Genomic DNA, 19,927 nt, shown 5'->3' with positions numbered 1-19,927 from the left:
CCATTATATACTTTTGTATCAAACAAAGATCTAGTGTTACCAAGAGCACAAATTATTTCATTTAACTGTAATAAAGCAACTAGAGATTTTCTCTTAGGGCGATAAACACAACGTAGTAAAACGTTTTCTAATTGTAATTTTATTTCAAGGCAAAGTTGTTCAGATTCTTTGCATTTAAAAATTTTATTTAGCTGCAGTTATCTAGTTGTCTTATATAAATATATATATATATATATATATATATATATATATATATATATATATATATATATATATATATATATATATATAAATATATTTATATATTTGTGCGGCCGTGGTGCAGTGGTTAGAACGCTTGCTTTATATGCAGGAGATCCAGGTTCGAAACGAGCTTTGGGCATATTTTCGCGTCACAGTAAGGAAGGAGGCGTGAACTTCCTGGTTAAATGCACTTAAGCGGTGCTCTGTGACAAGACCTTTAGGACTTCTTGGGGCACCTAAATTGAAAAAACTTTAAAAATATATATATATATATATATATATATACTTATATATATATATATATATATATATATACACATATATATATATATATATATATATACATATATATATATATATATATAATTTATATATATATATATATATATATATATATATATATATATATATATATATATATATATATATATATATATATATAAATGAAAACAAAAATATGAGTTTTATTGCCATCCATTTATGAAACCAAAAGCAGTAGTAAAAAATAAAAATGCTTAACAGGAAATGCCTGATTTTTGGGTCTGAGAGATCCGTTGCTTGTGTTATTCTGATAACTAATAATATTACCGCGCTGCATTGGCATAACTTTTTTTAAATATTTGAGCAAATCAACTTGTATGCTAGCTTTAGTAAATTGCAAAATCTGGATTGATCCATTGTTGTTTTCTTTAGTTGCTACAGGAATTGGTCTAATTATTTAATATTATGGGTAAACGACGGCTAATAAAACATTTGATACTATGTGAAAGATGTGATCTGCCACAACATGTTTTACCAACTAAACTTTATGTTAAAAGGAGATTTTTTTTACTGAGAGAAAGACAAAATGGCTGTATTAAAGATAAATACAAGTTTGTTGCTCAAAATGTTGTGTGACTAAGAGACAAAGCTTTAATTCCAACTTAACAGATTTTCTCGGGAATGAAACTCGTTGACGCCTTAAATACTACCGGACCATAATTAAGTTGCTAAAAATCAAGTTTTGAATGTTATGCTAGTTTCAGTAGAGCTTGGATTCCTTGTTTGATATTGCGTCATGTAAATGCATGATTTTATACAATAAATCTACTAAGCAAGCGACATTGTCCTAAAAAGTCAAAAGTTCTACCTATGGAACAATTACTCTTACTAGATCAGTAAAAAATTCTCGTGGCATGTTTATTGATGGTGTTGATACAGTAATAACAACCAGTTTGTTGTTTAAAAAAGAACCTAGGGTGACACCAAGGGTTTTTACTGAATTTATAGTAGTTAGTACTATTCCAGAAAAAACAATTTTTGAACCATTTTTATTCTAGCTAATTTGTTTTCTAGATCCAAATAAAATAGCTTCTGTTTTATTTAAGTTGAGGAGAAGTCTATTTTCTAGAAACCAATTGTTACTGCATCAACACACACATTGCTATCTATGCCTGGGTTGATGACAGTATAAAGTTGGGTATCATCAGCATATTGATAATGATTGGTACCGAGTTTAGCTATAATACAATATATAGGCGAAAAAAACATCGAAAATAGAAATGGGCCTAATACACTACCCTGTGGTACTCCTGTTAAACTTGCTATTAGTCTAGATTGTATTAATCTAATAGAAATAAAAGATTTTCCAGAGTGCAAGTATGATGTCAGCCATTTTAGTGCATTTTCTGTGACACCAAATTTATCTTTAATACTGGAAATCAACAGGCTGTGATCAATTGTATCAAATGCTGAAGATTTGTCTCGAGATAGGAGGATAGTGTTCAAAGCATCATCAATGCTTAGCAGGATGTCAATGCATATCTTTAATAGTGCCGTTTTGGTTGAGTGATTCAATCTAAAATTAGATTGTAAAGGATTGAAGTTAATAGATGAAGTTACGTGTGGAAGAAGACGAGATAATGCAAGCTTTTCAAGAATTTTGGAAATTGTATTCTGCTAGTCCTGATTTTTCGGGAATTGGTGTTGTTTAAGCAACTTTATATGAGGCTGGGAAAATTCCGGATTTGAATGAGAAGTCAGCAAGGTAAACTATAATTGGACTGAATAGTTCTAAACAAGATTTAAGAATGTTTGTTGGAATAATATCAAGTGACGATGTCTTAGGTTTGAGAGCTTTGATTATTTTTGATACATCTGTGGTGTGACTGTACCAAATGTTGTTAAAATATTTACGGGGTATGTAACTCTAAGATGAATTTTGATTTTGGGTTTTTTGCAAGCCTTTCCTGGATAGTATTTTTTTATACTTTCAAGTTTGTGTATGAAGTATTGACTTATTATATTGGACTTATTATATTTTGCTTCTGGTTTTGTGTTTTTAGTTTTAAAACTATTTGATTGTAGTATTTTCTTGACAATACTCCATCATTCATTCTGATTACCATATGCTAATTTTAGTTTTTCCCTATAATGATTACATTTGGATTTATGAATTGCTTCTGATGCCTCACTGCAAGCAATTTGATATAGTTTTTTATCTGATAAGTTTCCAGTTTTTTTATAACAACGCTCCAATTTACGACGTCTGATTTTTTTATTCTTAGCATCTGAAGATAACCATTTATCATCAGGTTTACCAGGTCGCATTGAATATTTCCGAATAGGTGCTAAATGATCAAGAACAGTTGTTATATTTGCTCTTATTTGTTCAGCATAATCATCCACATTGTTTTCAGGTGATAAGCAACATGACATTACTTGCAATTCTTATATATAGCATGACAAGTTTAGTTTTCTAAAGTTTCGTTTTGAAAACCAAACAGTTTTACTATTTGAAGGTTGATGATAAAGTGCAGCCCGAATCATATAGTGATCTGAAATACTCTCATCAATTACTAGAATATTGTTGAGTAAAATGTCATCATGTCGATTTATTACTAGATCAAGCAAGTTGGCTATACTGATAGTAGATGATATGCGAGTTGGAGATTGAACTCTTTGTATCATGTTGTAGGTCTCTAGAATCTCATCATGCCTTGGATTGCAGGTTGTTGAAGTAGTACCTGGGCAGTTAAAGTCACCACACAGAAGTATTTCTCCAGATATTTTTTGAAGTTCTTCTTGGAGATCAGATAATTCGAAAAATAAAATACTTTTGGAATGGTTTGATTTGATCGGTAAATAGCAATAATGTTCTAGATATTATTTGCCAGATTTAGTTTGGCAAATGTAAGTTTATAAGACAGGCAGGTAGAAAATAACGAGAGTGGTTTGATATTTAAGTTGTCCCGGTATATTATTACAGCGCCTCCTCCACAATGATTTGATCGACAGTACTGAATTGTTTTAAAGCCTATAAGGGCCATATCTTCTTCAATTGCAGTAGGGTCGTCTGACTTTATCCAAGTTTCAATGAGTATAAAAATATCTAGAGAATGATTATGCAATATATCATGAATAATAGCAGATTTTTTTATAGTAGATTGAACATTTTGTATGCCTAGTTTAATGTAGAGGATCTTTTAACTTTTATATGCAAATTATGCTGATTTGATTTCAATCCATTTGAGTTCACGTGATTGTATACCCCAATAATATTTTTTTCCATTGTGCACATTGCATCGTTGCCTCCCATTTGTTCCCTCAATTTCATGAGCAAGTGCTGCGTTTCTAGTGTTTCTAACTTTTCTGATTTCACTGTCGAACAATCTCTTGTTTGCAGTTTTGTCTTTGTTAATAAAAATATTTTTGAAGTTGATATTATCATTTAATTTTTTGGAATTTTTAATTAAAAATTTTTGAGTTTCTTTGTTTTCCAATTCAACTAAGATGAGGTCAGGTGGTCCTTCTGGTCTTTTAGTAATTTTCGTTAGTCGAATTATTCTTTTTGTATTTGTTATTGAAAAATCTGGTTTAATTGCTTTTAGTAATGTTTCAATGGTTTTTTTATCAATTTCTTCATTTATTTGTTTGTCTAAAGTAGTATGATCAGCTACCCCATTTATAATAATGTTGTTTTCAAATCTTTTTTTTTATTAAACTAATAAAAAAAAAGATTTGAATAATCTTTTAATTATTAAACTCGTTTGTAATTTTTGCCATCATTACCACCTCAGCTTATTTTGGTTTTGATTGATTTTGCTGAATTGATGTTGCTTGTGCATATGTAAATATTGTTGTTGGTTTATTTGATGTTGCTATTGAGACATTTATCTTTTCATCTTCAAGAATATTAAGTTGTTTTAAAAAGTCAGAAAAGATATACTATGTTTTGCCAGACAACTTATGCATGTTTTTGGTAACTTCAGCAGATGCACTAGGAATAGTTGGCCAATTTGACTCTTCTAATCATTCAAAGTCGAACTCCATGCTTTTTTCGACATATATTTTTTAAAAATATTTGAGAGGGCTACCACGCTGAATAACAGTGGATTACCTCCTAAAATCTTTTGTAGAAGGGTTACCACCATAAATATTTGTGGATTACCTCCTTAGTATATATACTAACCTTATTAACACAAGTTTTGTAAAAAGTTTAGATGTGTTTTTTTCCGTATATTATTAAATAACTATAACTTTTAGTAATTCTTAAAATACTAAATTTAATAAAATAGTTAATTTAAATACAAAGTTAAATTTTTTATTTTATTCTTATTGAAAACATACTTTTTTAACCCCATTACTGTTTTAAAAAAAGTTCAGGTCGCCGCACGGCAAGTTTAAACCGTCAGCTGCTTTTTTTTTTAATTTTTGCAAGTCATAATGCAAAACAAAAAAACATTATAGTTCTTTATATTCTGTTAATCAATATGTCGTATACTCATTTTCATTGCACAACTTAAACTTTGCATTTAAAAAAACTTAAAATTTAAAACTAAAATAATATAAATATCTCAATCATAACACAAAGGCAACAAATTTCAACCCGTTTTTTGAGATTTTTACAATTTTTAGCTTATTTGAAAATCTTTTCGTTTGGTAAAGTGTTGAATATGTTTGTATAAAAACTCTAATAACTTTACAAGACTTTTGTATTTTAAAAAAATCTAAAAAAACTAAAAAAAAAATTACCAGTGATGGAAATCGAACCATAACTTTATCGCTCATAAGCTCTGCGCGCTGACCACTAAACCGCTGTGGCACGTTGACTTTTGAATTTTGAAACTATATAATAACTTTTTTTTAACAGAAACAGATGCTATATATTAAAACTAATAAGAGGTTGACGCAATGCAACTTTCAATGTAATACGTATTTAAGTATTTTTCAACATTACATAACTTGAAGTTTATGTACGTAAGATACTTGTATACACTTTTGTTAATATTTTCTTATTTAACAAAATACTGCAACTCTTTCTGGCTATTACCTTGGCTGTAATGGCTGCAAAGAGTTTTGTGTCAAACATGCTTGATAGGGCACTACTATTACTACTTCTTCTACTACTACTACTACTACTACTACTATTACTACTATTACTTCTACTACTACTACTACTACTACTACTACTACTACTACTACTACTACTACTACTACTACTACTACTACTACTACTACTACTATATATATATATATATGAATATATATATATATATATATATGTATATATCATCATATATATATATATATATATATATATATATACATATATACATATATATATATATATTCATATATATATATATATATACATATACATATATATATATATATATATATATATATATATATATATATATATATATATATATATATATATATATATATATATATATATATATATTTACATATATACATATACAACTATATATATATTATATATATATATATATATATATATATATATATATATATATATATATATAAATATATATATATATATTTATATATATATATACAAATAGCAATTGTGATTACTACTAGCTATGCATATGATGGACGTAAGCTTATAAAGTAGAAAATTTAATCAATAACTGTTTCATGATTTTTTTAAAAATTTTGAATTTTTTCATTTTCAAAATTGAAAGAAAAAGTTTCTACATAACTTTGGCTAGATTTTATAGTTTATTTAAAAAATTTTTTGAACTAAAAATATAATACTAAAACAATTTAACCAGAATTATTCCAAACTATTATTTTCTAAAGTTCTTCATTTCATTTTGTGTGTTTGTAGCATTTTTTACTGTGAAACTATATTTCAAAGTATTTAAAAAAAAATTAATTTAAATTTAGGTTTTTATAGAATCTCATTCAAAGGACTTGATGTATTTATTAATCTCTTTCCGACTCAGCTAGAAAATGCCAATATAAACTTTAAGGTCTCACTAAATACATATGCACTTCAGCCAGCAACTTTATGTAAGTACTTTGTATAATTTTTACTTTGTTTTACAAGTTTTTGTTTTTTTAATAATCTTAACTTTTCTTAAGAAAGATTATTCATTCAATTCATTAATGATTAATCTTTCTTAAGATAAGATAAGATGGTGGGAACAAGTTAGAAATAATCTATGGAAGTTTTCAGTGACTCGAAATGTCAGCTATGTGATTAAATATCAAATAACATTTTGTTGCTAGGAAATTTTGCCGCTGCTGCATTATCTACTAAGAAAAGTGTTTCCTCAGCTACATAATTTTTCAGGAAAAATTGCCACTGACTGAAATTTTCGCTGTTATAATTATTTAGGCAGTTTTTCCATAAATTGAATAGATGCAATATAATTATTAATAATGTTTTTACGGGTGGTGATTAAGATAAATGAGTGGCAGAAGCTGAAACTTCTGCCATTTTTTGTAATGATTGACCTAAAAAACTTTTTAATCAAAAGAACTCTTTTTAAAGTTCAAACTTAAAAATAACAAGGAGAATATTGATAGCCCATCTTAATAAAATAGCTTTCAAACAACTTTTGTATTTTGAAGATTACTAATTAGTTGATAAAATTATTTTCTGCCCTACCCCTTATTATAAATAGATATTATTTTTATTTCATAATTTTTCTTTTATTACCATAAACTAATTTATATAAAACAATTAGCTTAGTGTTTGAAACATCTATAACAATTTTTATTACAAGCTCTGATTTCAGTTTTAATTTCAATGCACTTTAATAGAAAAACAATTCAAAATGCATGGCATCGAGCAAGTTTAATGCTGCTGAATATTTACAGTTAAGAGATTGTAATGGCTAATTTTCAAGTTAATTGTTTCCTGAGTATTGGGAAGGGTTTAAAATACCCAATTTAAAGTTTTATTTCACGATAATATCTCATGACTTTTTGATCGTATATTAAATCCTCTAGGTGTTCATCTAAAGCAAAATATACAGCATTTGCTATAGCAAATGAGCTCAAATCCGAATTTCCAATCTGCTACTGAATACTTTTAACGGTTATTAAAATACTTAAAAATCACAATAAAAACTTTTGTAACATCTGGCCGACTTGTTAATTAAACTTGTCTCTAAATACTTAAACAGTGAAATTATCATATCGTAAAATTGACTTGTTTGTTGAACACGAGGTGTTTCAGCGGGAACTAATTAAGTGGAACTGAACTGAAATTTTATTTTTATTTACTGCCTTGAATCTATCAGCCTTTGAAAATAAGGTATCCTGTAAGCCAAAAAAATCCGGAAATTGCTTCTTTATAATCATTTGAGTATATTTTATATGTTCTTCAGTTTGTGTAAAAATAGTAAAATGCATGGTGGTCAGCTTAGATTTTTCCTGAGAGTTTTTTTCAAAAGATAATAAATCTTCAAGTAAGCCAAATTGTATTATTATTTTAACTTTTTAAAGCAATTACTTTCATTAATTAAACATAAAGTATTATTTTTTAAACATTGACAAGTTTTGAATAGTTGTGTCTAATTTGGCTCTAGCTTGAACTTTTTCTGGAAAGTTTTTTGCTATTTCTTATTAACACTAGAAAGCCAACTTATGGCATTCTTTCGCATAATCTTTCGCAACTTTTAACACAACATTCTTTATTTTTCTAACTATTGTTAATAGTAAGTTTTCTTTCAATATTGTTTTTTATTGATTGCATGTGCGAATCAACAGGAAACCTAGCTTATCAACTATATACTAGATAAAATGGAATTTGTTTTGTAGAATCTTAAACAGAGACGCAATATGAAAACAGAATACTTATAATATATAGATCCATGTATTTTGCCATTTATCAATATATTCTATAAGCTGATATTGAAGAGTTCAATTAAACCTTTTATCATTGCTCTATGGGTGGTAGGCAATTGTGAAATTGCACTTTGTCTCCATTATTTTATATTATGATTGACCTAAACAAAAAATTACTATGAAAAACTCTCTATCTTAAAAGAAAAACAAAATTTTTAGATTTTTAATTGATTATAAGGTTTAAATTAAAGTAATAAACAAATATATCAACACAATACATGAAAAAAATTGTTTATAAAGCAAATCTGAAATAAAAATAATTATATTTAAAGAAATAAAAATACACTTTTTTTAAAAAAAGAAATGTGAAATTTTGGAACTAAATATTTTTATTTGTTAATAGAAAAGTCTGAAAAAATATTACTATTTTTTTCGTTTAATTGTATTTACATCAGTCGTTTGTGCTGTTTACTGATAACGAGAACATTTCTGACTGGTCTTTATTTACTCTGGTTTTTATAATCCATGTTTTTATTACCCACAAATGACAATATAATAATTTTCATAGAATAATGAATGCTGTTATAGAAAACTGGCGTTTTAAACAAAAAATAAAAAAATAATGACCACTTATGACCTTTAAACATCCAAAAACAATCCAAAATTAGAAAACTAACATATTACTTTATTTACAAAATCTAGCCTTTCGTCACTCATTTCAACATCACATTAATCATATTAATCTCTAGGTGACCAGATTCAGGCCACTTAGAGAATAAGCATGTTGCAGTTGCGATATATTTATTTCCAAAATCTGTAAGGAGAAGAGGTCAAATAAATCAATGCCTATTTTTCTCCGTACTTTATCTTTTACACTTATAAGATAGAGCTCAGCTAAGTATTTTTTAAATGCTCTATAAAGTAAATTATGAAGAATTATATTATGCGAATTGTAACAAAGTTAACTCTAAATGCTCATTTTAGTTAATTGAGTATTTAATAACTTTATATTATTTATAAATAATATTTTTAACAACATACTTACTTATTACTTTATGTATTAAACGTTTTAGTTATTAATATTATACTAGCAGAAAGCAACCCGTAATACGGGTTACTGTCGGTCTATTACTTAATTTATAGTGACTGTTTTCCACAATTTAAATTGCGAAACCCTAACTATTACCCTGTAAGAAAAAAGTCTTCAAATTAAAAAATTAAAGCATCTGTAAAATAAAAGTAAATTAATTTACCAACTATTTAACGTTATTTGAGTAATTTACAACTGACATAGGTCATATCAGTGTATAACAGAACCATTTTCCTAGACATTACTAAGTTCAACACAATACGTTTTTAGTTACTGGCACAAAATAATTACACTTCGTCATGTCTTAAATTAACGAAAGATTAAAGCTAAATTCTTGTTATATTTTTTATAACATAATTTTTAATTAATAAGATTAATATGAAGTAAGCGTATATTATTTATGAGTTAATAATTTTTTGGTATCCCCTTGATACATGTTTCTGTAAAAAAGGAAATTGTCTTTAAAACAATAAATGCACACAACTAAATAAATTTATTATAAATAACTAAGCAATTGAGTGCAAATACGTTTCAAACAAAAAAAGGTTGATTAACAATCAAACATGTGCATAACAAATTGTAAAAAATATGTAAACTTTGATCGTTTATATTGCATTAATGCGTCGTATGACAAACCTAAAATAAAAACTGTAACAGATAAGTCGACATAAAAGAAAAACAAAATAAAACAAAAAAAACAACTGGAATACAATTTACCTGCTTTTCGGTAGCCTGTTGTCATACTTAAACTGCTGTCATGATGCAACTTGTCGGTGTTGTTTTACGACGTTATTTCACGTTGGCTTTTAGTAAACTTTAGTTAAATTTAAAAGACATAAAAATAGATTTAAAATATTTTAATTAAAAAGCAAAAAAACAAATGCTTCAAAGAGCCAAACTAAAAACATTTAAGATAAAAAATCAAATATATATAAATAAATTGCATTTATATAGCTAAATAGTCTTGGCTTATAGTAAATTTTAAAAGCACTGTTTTCAATAAATTAAACTACCAATTAATTATTTTTAACAAATAAAATGTAGCATCATATTATGGTGATTGGGTAGTGAATCAATTTAACTATATTTAAGTTTAATTGGTAAAAAACAAATAAAATTTCAATTAAAAAATGACAAAAACAAACAAAATATATAACAATATATTATAAAAAGAAATTACAAACTTAAAAAAAAAATTACAAAATAAAAAAAAATAAAAATAAGTCACCGAAGAAAAAACGGCAACAAAAAAGTTATAAATATCTTCACTGATAGAAGACATTTACAACCTTTTGGTTGCTGTTTTTTCTTCGGTGTCTCCCATCACCCCGGTATGGATGAGCCCTCCATTTGAAGCATGGCTCATCCATACCGCCAATACTTAGCTAAATATTGAAGGACTTCTCCGAGAGAGACCCTGGGTGTTGGGAGCGATATCTTTGGTATTCCTCAAATGTTAATGACTCTAAAATTACAAATAGAAAGATATAGTAAAATTTAAAAATATTTACAATTTTTTTTAATCAAAATATAAAGCATAACCTCACCATTTTCACAGGATGAAGAGGATGCTAAAAATAAATTAAAAAAAAGTAAATTAAAAAGAGTTAAATTTGTGAGAAATTTAATTTTAATAAAAATATGATTAAAATGCAAACAGTTTAAAAATGTCATATTTATATTAAATAATTCTTTCACCTATTGCACATATTTCTTCGTAAAAATTATATAAAATTTAAAACACAGCCCTACCAGTTATGCTTCTACCAGATACTAAAGACAAAATATACCTCAGAATAATTGATAGAATTATGTTTACATATAAATAAATATATAACTATAATTTTTTTTACCTATTCCCCTCATTTCTTCCATAAAGTTGTCTAAAGTAAGAAAAAAGATAACTGAAGCTAAAACTAATGAAAACATAAATAAAAATTAACTATAAACTAAACCAAAAAACTAAAATAAACTTTAAATTTTTAATATTCTGACAATACCTGTACCTCAGAAGACAAAGGTCAATTATCCAGTTTTTTGTGAAAATGAGTTATGTATGACACCTTTATAGTTTTTCAGTATCTACATAGGTATAAAGACTGTTTTCCTGCAACTATGTGAAACAAAGTTTAGTCAATATAAAGGGTCTGGTGTCCCCACAATGTTCAACGGAACAACGTCTGTAGTTCAGAAATGACTTTTCACTTTTTTTATTTAACTTTTTATTTTTGTCAAAATTATATTTCATGTGCCTCAAGACAAATTAAATAAAACATAAATTTAACCATCAAGAATAAAAAAGTAAATGAAGACTATTTATTTTACTATTTACTCTCTCCTGGACTATTTCTAAAATGTGACAAATGATTTGGACTACTAAGTGTACAGATATAAATGCTTTATTTATTTAACTAAACTAATCACATAATTTATACTTAGTTTTTTTTCCAACTCTCCTAAAAAAAAAGAGAAAATAAAGCTTAAGTACTTGAATTTTAAAATTCCAGTTACAGTACAAATAAACAAATTCCTATTAAGAATTATCTAATAGCAAAAACACTGACTTATTTCAGTTTTCAATTCTGTGTCTAAACAATAAAATCACTTAAATGTATAGACGTTAAAATATCTACTTAACTTTTTAAAAATAGATTCACTAAACTAATATAACTAATACCTCTATTAGCTCTCTTTTGATCAAATAAAGAAAATAAATTTTAATTAAACTAACAGGATGTAAAATAAAAGAAGCTGTCTTACTGAGAATTTTAAATTTCTTTTCTATTATTGACAATATAATTTTAAGTGTTACCTAAGTTCTTGGGCTTATTGTATAAAATTATAAAAACCTACTGTTTTACTTTTAAGTTAATAACAATATTTTAAAAAACATTTTATTTACTTTATAAAAAAATAAAAATCCTTTTAAACATAAACCTCTCTCTTCATTGTTGTCAACTAAACAGAAAAACAAACAATCAACTGATAGTAAATTTTCCCTTTGGTAGTAGGTTATTAAATAGATTAAACAGATCAAAGATCTATAATCTGCTCTAACAGTGTACAACCTTATCATTAAACTATAATTATTTTCTACAACCTGGTGTAATTTAACATAGATATATTTTTTCAAATGCAAAAGTTATTAAAGTATATTATATAAATATAGAACAAATGTAGTGATAGTGGATTTAATCCTAAAATAGAAAGAACCTTTAGAAAAAAGCTTACTGCTTTTAAATCTACAAAAATTTCCAACTTAAATTTTTTTATCTACATTTATCTATAATAAAATATAAATTAATGAGTTACCATTATTTAAAGTTGATCCAGAAGCAACTAAAATAAATTATCAAATAAAAAGTTTGATTATATAATCTTGACGATAATGTTGAAATAAACAATATTTATTGCTTTAAAAGTTAAGTAACAAATGTATTTTAAGTATATTAAAATAAATGTACAAAGTTACCTGTTGTGGCTGGTGCAACTGAAGTTAAAGAATATTCAAAAGAAGTTTTTAAATCTACAAAATCTAAGTCCTTACTGAATTCTACCTGTCAGTCTAAAAATAAAAATTATGATAAAATTATATGCAATAAAATTGCTAATGCTACATTTGTACTCAAATAAAATCTAAATGATAAAACTTACTTAAGTCGCTGTCAGCTAGCCTGTCTAAAAAAAAATTTGTATTCTCATTAATCCTTATCTATAATCTATAAATAAATTTACTAATATAAACGATAAATAAACTTGAACTAATATAAACTATAAATAAACTACTATATACTATATAAACAAACTATAAACTATAAATAAACTAATATAACTATGTTACTAATATAAACTATAAGTAAACTACTATACACTATATACTTACTAAAATGGCCTTCAGCTCCTTTTAACTGCTCTGAAAAATGAAAAAAACTTGCTTAAATTGATCTAAAATGACTGAAGACAAAACTGAAACACTTTACTAAAAAAGAAACATTGTACTAAAAAAAATTTTTTTACAAGTCATTTTAGTTTTAACTTCTTCTAAAAAAAAACAGAAAAATAAAAACAACGAACAACAAACAAATTTTAGTTTTTAAACAATAAACAACATCAGTTCCTCTTGAAACTAAAGATTTATCACCTCTAATCGGCTGGAAGACCTTGCTTGAAAGACCGCGTGGAGTAAAGAAACGTTTTTAGAAAAGCCTAGAAAGTTCTTTATTAAAACAGAAAGTGAAACGACACTAACACTATTAAATTACAGTATTCATATTTAGAATATTAGATAAATTACAGTATTCATGTTTAAATAGTACTAAAAAAACTATTTTACCGGACATTTTAGTAATAAACTTTTTCTAAAAAATGAAAACAGGCTGAAAAAATTAGAAAAATAAAAGCAACCAACAACAAACAAACGATTATTTAATTTTTCTATTTTATACAATGAACAACATCAATTATTTTCAAAAATAATAATATATCAGCTCTATTTTGCTTGCTGATCTTACTCGAAAGACCGCATGGAATATATAACCGCGCATTCAAAAGTCTAGAAACTACTTAAAAACTAAGAAATGGTGTATTTTACAGAATACAGAACCGTCATTACCAACACGAATGTTAGGCGTAACTATGCGCACTATTCATTAGCGTCTTAATATTTAGATTATAAACATTAACTATTAGGTTTTATATGCAACATATTTTACAATACTATTGCAAAAAGTTATTTACGTAACGTACCTTATAAAAATACCAACAGATCAGTGTTTCTTTTTTATCATAATAAAAAAGCAAGCTATCCTTTACTTAAAAATCTTTGAATATTCTTCTTATTTAAGAAATATTCCTTTAACTAATAAATCAACCTGATTGTTGATTGTCCATACTTTTTAAATAAAAATAATTAAAAAAAAATCGACAAAATTTTCCGTCAACGGCATTTTTCCTGATAAATTATGTATATGAGCAAAAAATTTTGCCGCTTAATAAAATGTAAATTATGTAGCTGAGTAGCAAAATTTCCCTGCTATAACGTACTAATAAAATCAATAAAAGTTTTCCAATATGAATATATAGTTGAAAATAAAAAGTTTTTCTATATATACAACAATGTTGTATATATAGAAAAACTAAAGCATTAATTAAACAAACCATGCATGGTTAATTATTTGATGGGTTGGAAAGAAATTAAAATCAAAATACATAATAGTATTACGGTTTTGCTTGTCTAAATAAGAATAGCCTAAGATTATTTGAAAAGTACTTTTACTATTTAGATGGAGGTTAAATTAATTTTTCACTTGTATAACTTAAAAAAATTGAATTGACATTTTGTGATTACTTTGTTATCATAAACTTTATTTTTTAAATATTTTCTTATAAAAAAATATTAAAGCTTAAAAAAGTTTTTAAATTTACAAAAATTAAAATGATAATTTCACTTTTTTCAAATTTCGGACCATTTTTTTACGTCCGAGGACGTCCATTGGACGTTACAAATGAAACGACTTATGTTCATCCATTTTGGACAACTAAAGTACGTCCAAGTACTTAATGGTCCACAATAAACGTCATTAAAGGACCTACGGACAACTACGTTTGGAGGTCCAAAATAGTCATTATTGGACAACAATCAGCGAGTCATAATCCATAGAAAATGGCAAAAAAAAACCTACAAAAAAATATTGCTAGAAAATAATTAAATAAATCATAATGTAACTAAATACCACTAAAAGACAATAATTAATTTTTTGTGAATATTTTTCTAGATTTCACCAATTTATAGACCTTTTTACGAGGCTTGTTTGTTTATTGCAGGGCCGTAGAAAGCCAAGACAGGCGCCAGGGTAATTTTTTGCGGGCTCTATCTTGTCCAAATACATGCAACGTGTAATGCCAAATTGGCTCAAATTTTTTTTTTGCTCCCTCTTTTTTCTTACAGGCCCTTAAAGATAGTCGGGTCCCGGGACAATATACACCCTGACCCCCTCTCTCTACGGCCAAGGGTATGGGGGCCATGTTGTATAATTAAACTAGTAAGTATAATATATTTAAAATATTAATAATAATTAAAAATATATATTTAAATAAATAATAATTAAAATGAAAAAAACGACACCAAATAATAATAAATACTAAAAAAAAACAAAATATAATATAGTTTATAACGCTTATAGTACGTAACACTGTTAGTATATTCCAGCGTGGTATTATTTGTTATTGTCTGTGGCGGATAGTTATTATAAGTCTTCAAAAATTTTAAGATGGTAGCAAAGGGTTATAGAATACATGAAACCAATACGTAACTATGGTTTTGAGACTTTAATGGCTTTAACTCGCAAAATGGCGTTTCAATTTAAAATGATTTTGAGCAAATTGAAAAGATTTAAAAACTTTTTAAATTAAAGGTTTTAAAACATATTAAATTGAAAGCGTAGTAGATCAAGTGAACTAAATATTTAAAGATATGGCATCATTTTTCTTACCAAAAACTAAAGATAACCGTTGTAAATTAGATACTGCTTTGAAATGGAAAAAAGAATTTAATTTAAAGTTTGAGTATGGCATCGAGGGATATGGTGTTGTAAGATTACGCTGCTAGCTTTGCAACTACTATGAATCTTGTATTAAAAACATTAATACATTTTCTATTTCGTAAATTCGCCCTGGAACTCCGTCAATTGAAAAAGACAGCGTAAGAAGTCATTGCAATAGTAAACAACATAAGAAAGCACCTCAGATCGATTATCGGAGTAAATTGATAGCAGAAAATTTTAAAGAACATATAAATAGAAACAATCATATTAGAAAAAGGCTAAAAAAATGATGAAAAAGATCGTTACTCGCTTGAGAAGAAGTTTAATGCAGTTTACAACTTGGCAAAAAAAGAACTTCCATTTTCCGATTTCCCTGATTTGCTAGAGCTAATTTAATAAAACGGCGTTGATTCAGGTAATAGTTTCCCAACTATTCGAGCTGCTGGTATTTTTACAGATAACATCGGTAAAATTGCTAGAGATTCTTTCAGAGATGATTTTTTAAAGTCGAGATATTAACCTATTTTAAATGATGGCAGTTGTGATATTGCTACACTCAAACAGAAATTAGTGTATGTGTTGTATTTGTTTAAAAGCAGTCCCTGCGTTAAACTTTTGTCGATTGAAAGCCCTGACAATGGTAATGCTGTGGTTTACAAATCTGTCTAGAAAAAGAGTTTGCAAGAGTTGGAATAAATAACATAACTAAAAAACTCTTAGGGTTAAACAGGTTTAAGAGCACTACTAAAAATAAAATCTCCATTGCTTCAAGTAATACATTATTTGGTACTCGTTGGCTGGATAATAAGTGGAATGCAGTCAAAATAGCTTTAGATGATTATGGTGCATTTATTTCTCATATAAAGTTTTTTAGCCAAACAGATTCTAAGCCTTTGAAAAAGGCCGAACTAAAAGGTTTTTAAAAGTTTTGAAAAATTCATCTCTTGTTGTACGTTTATCTGTTTATTTAGGTGTTCTTGCACCGTTGAGACGCTTGAGAGTTGGCTTCCAGCAAGATATACATGATCCAGTAAAAGCTGTGCGCAAACTGCAGCAATTTAATTTAACAATGAAAAAACTTAAAGTTCTCTTGAATAGTTTGTTAGACAATATTTCAACAGAGTAAACTATTTCAACAAACTATAAAAAGTTAATTGAAAGTACAGTCAAAAAAGACGGCCTTTTTTATTTACCAAAACATTCCTTTAGAAAACTTTATTAAAAATATGCATCGGTGTAACGCATTTATACTGATATAATGAAAAGTTTAACAACTAGAATGGATTTACGTTTCATATATATTAAGGTATCTCCTTTATTCTATAATTCAATTTTTCTTTCGGACATTTCTATTTGGCCAATGAACCCTTTAAATTCACTAGGTGATAAAGTTGTCGCAGAAGTGGTTTCAAATGACCTTCTAAAAATTGAGGGAGGGGGTGTGTGTGAAACTGTTGAAACTTTTATTTAGTGGACTGTTTTAAAAAGTTATACTTTTCCAATGTTAAAATATTCGTTAGGTGAATATTATTTGAAAACGTGGAAAAAAATAATTAGATCAGATATATTTATTGCTGAATGCAGAAATGTGTTAGACGTATCTGAATTGCTTTTACTTTGTCCATTTACAAACGCTAAAGTAGAACGTATGTTTTCCGCATTAACAGAGTAAAATTAGATAGGAGAAACAAACAATCTCGTGATCGTCTTGAATCTCTTGTACGAATAGACAAAGAAGAATGTAGTATCGAGAAATTTAACCCAAACCCTGCTTTTGATGCATGGTATAAAGATAAAATAAGAAGACTATCTGCTGCTCTTCATCGCTATCCGGAAAACGAAAAAAATCTGCTGTATCAAATTGTATCGACCTTTTTCTTCTACCAATATCAGATATAGAAAGAGAAAGCGAGAGTAATAACTTCAATGTATAAACTTATTTTGCTATATTTTTTAAAAGAAAAATTCCTATTGATTGAGTTTATTATTAAATTATGTTTTATATTTAAAATTGTCATCGAAATGCACTTTAAAGTCGTAAAAACATTTAAGTCATTAAAAAATAAAATATATGTGTATATGGTTTGACAAAGTAGCAGGGTCGTTTCCGTACTTACCGTGAGTTTAATAAAACTTTTTATAATATATAAGATTACTTAAAAAGAAGTAATGCATTAGAAATGTATTTTTGCATATTTTTGCGATAAGAGTTAGTTTAAAATTATTCTCACTCTTAAATTTAAATCAGTAATGTACTTACTTTGATCAATCTTTCAAAGCGCAGTTTTCCATACTTATCGTAAGTGTTTCACACTTATCGTATTTATTGTCGACACTTATCGTATATCTTAAAATCTACTTTAGTGTCTGGTTTAAAATGCGCTCGCGGTTTCAAATGAAAATTTAATGCATTGGTAACATTTTATAAAACGTTTTTAGGTATAAAATTAAAGAATAAGACTATTAAATAAATTAAATGTTTATTATCAAGTAAACACTAATTATATAGTAATAAAAACATTTTTATGAATTAAAATTTAAGTTTTTAAAGCATTTCCATTACTTTAGTATACTTATCCTTTAAGTTCTTGAACTGGAAAGGATAGTTTCATCATAAGTATCTAAGTCCTATTTTATAATTATTATCAACATTTAAATGGAACTCGTTTCTGACTCTTTTGCAACTTCTTTTTTTTTTAACTTTCATGTTTTCTCTTTCTTTTTTAGTTTTTTTTTATTTAATAACTTTTTCTCCATAGCCAATTGTTTCTTTTTTAGTCTTTCTTCCTCTACTTTTGATTTCTTATCTGTATTTTCAAAAAAGTTCTTCCAGATATTTTATTACGAAGCGTCTGATAAGGAATTCCAAACGTCTTGCTCGCTTTGTACACAACCATGCCTGTTTTAACAGTATTAATAGCATAGCGTAATTGACTTTCTGTATATTGAAGTCTTCGTTTTGAACTATAAACTTTTGTCTTATAATTTTGTCGCGCCATTGTAAAATAATCTAAGTAAAGTATTATTTATTTTTATAGTAAAAAAGAAACAAATTGATTATTCGTTGGACATGCGATATGAATGGAATGACATTTTTTTTAGTTCATACTTATTGTACATTCAAAAATGCTACTTTGATACTGTAATGATGAGTTGTTTTAATAATATTAATAATAATTCATGGTTTATTTACCTAATTAGGTCAATTTAGAAATAAAACTTTATGCTTAAATTTCCTTGTTTTATTTGAAACGGTTCTAACAGCTAGTACTTAAAAAAAAAGTATTTTCATAGGCTGACGTAATAAACCCACTGAGTTCATTTAAGTAACTATATATTGCGGTTTCTATGTATTGTAATTAAAGTGCATGACGATGTTGTTGATACACAAAATATAAAAATAAAAAAATAATTACTTCTTTTCGCAAAATTTATGTTATTATTTAAACTTTCGATAAGTGTCGACTCACTGTAGGTGTGGAAACGACCCTAGTTGTTATTTTTATGATTTGGAGAATTTTAAACTACGACTTTTTTTTTTAATGTCCTATCCTTTTTATTCATAATAATTACATAAATAAATAATAATATAAATAATTATTTGATAATCAATAATAAGAAAGATATAAAAAACGTTGTTTGTTATAATTACGATTTTATTGATAAAATTAGTTTATAATATACATATTTACCTTTACAAAATTTTAACTTTATAAATTTACAAAATTATTTTATAGTATACATATTTACCTTATCACAAAGTTTTTATAATTTACATACTTTTATTTTTAAACATAATTTATAAACATAACTAAACAATTATCAAAATAAATCCCAAAATTTAAGAGCTGGCAAGAATTTTTGACGCGAGAGACGCATATAAATTCTGACAAGTCGCAATAAATATGTTGCTATGCCAACTTCATCTTTAAAAAAAATATTTGGCGAATGTAAATTTATAATTTTT

General features: G+C 26.5%; 1 protein-coding gene across 3 annotated transcripts in view; it reads left to right on the top strand.

Moving 5' to 3' along the window:
- The window catches only part of LOC136082389 (uncharacterized), a 381,697-nt gene that overhangs the window by 203,427 nt on the left and 158,343 nt on the right, over positions 1-19,927 (top strand). For all 3 annotated transcript variants that reach the window (XM_065801560.1, XM_065801559.1, XM_065801561.1), the window contains one exon: positions 6,418-6,543. In XM_065801560.1, coding sequence (XP_065657632.1) covers positions 6,418-6,543 — 126 coding nt within the window. The remainder of the gene's footprint in view (positions 1-6,417; positions 6,544-19,927) is intronic.

The sequence above is a fragment of the Hydra vulgaris genome, chromosome 07 (assembly GCF_038396675.1).
Source record: "Hydra vulgaris chromosome 07, alternate assembly HydraT2T_AEP".
In the NCBI taxonomy this organism is placed as follows: Eukaryota; Metazoa; Cnidaria; class Hydrozoa; order Anthoathecata; family Hydridae; genus Hydra; species Hydra vulgaris.
The sequence above is the reverse complement of the archived record's forward strand: the minus strand, read 5'-3'. Positions and strand labels throughout refer to the sequence as shown.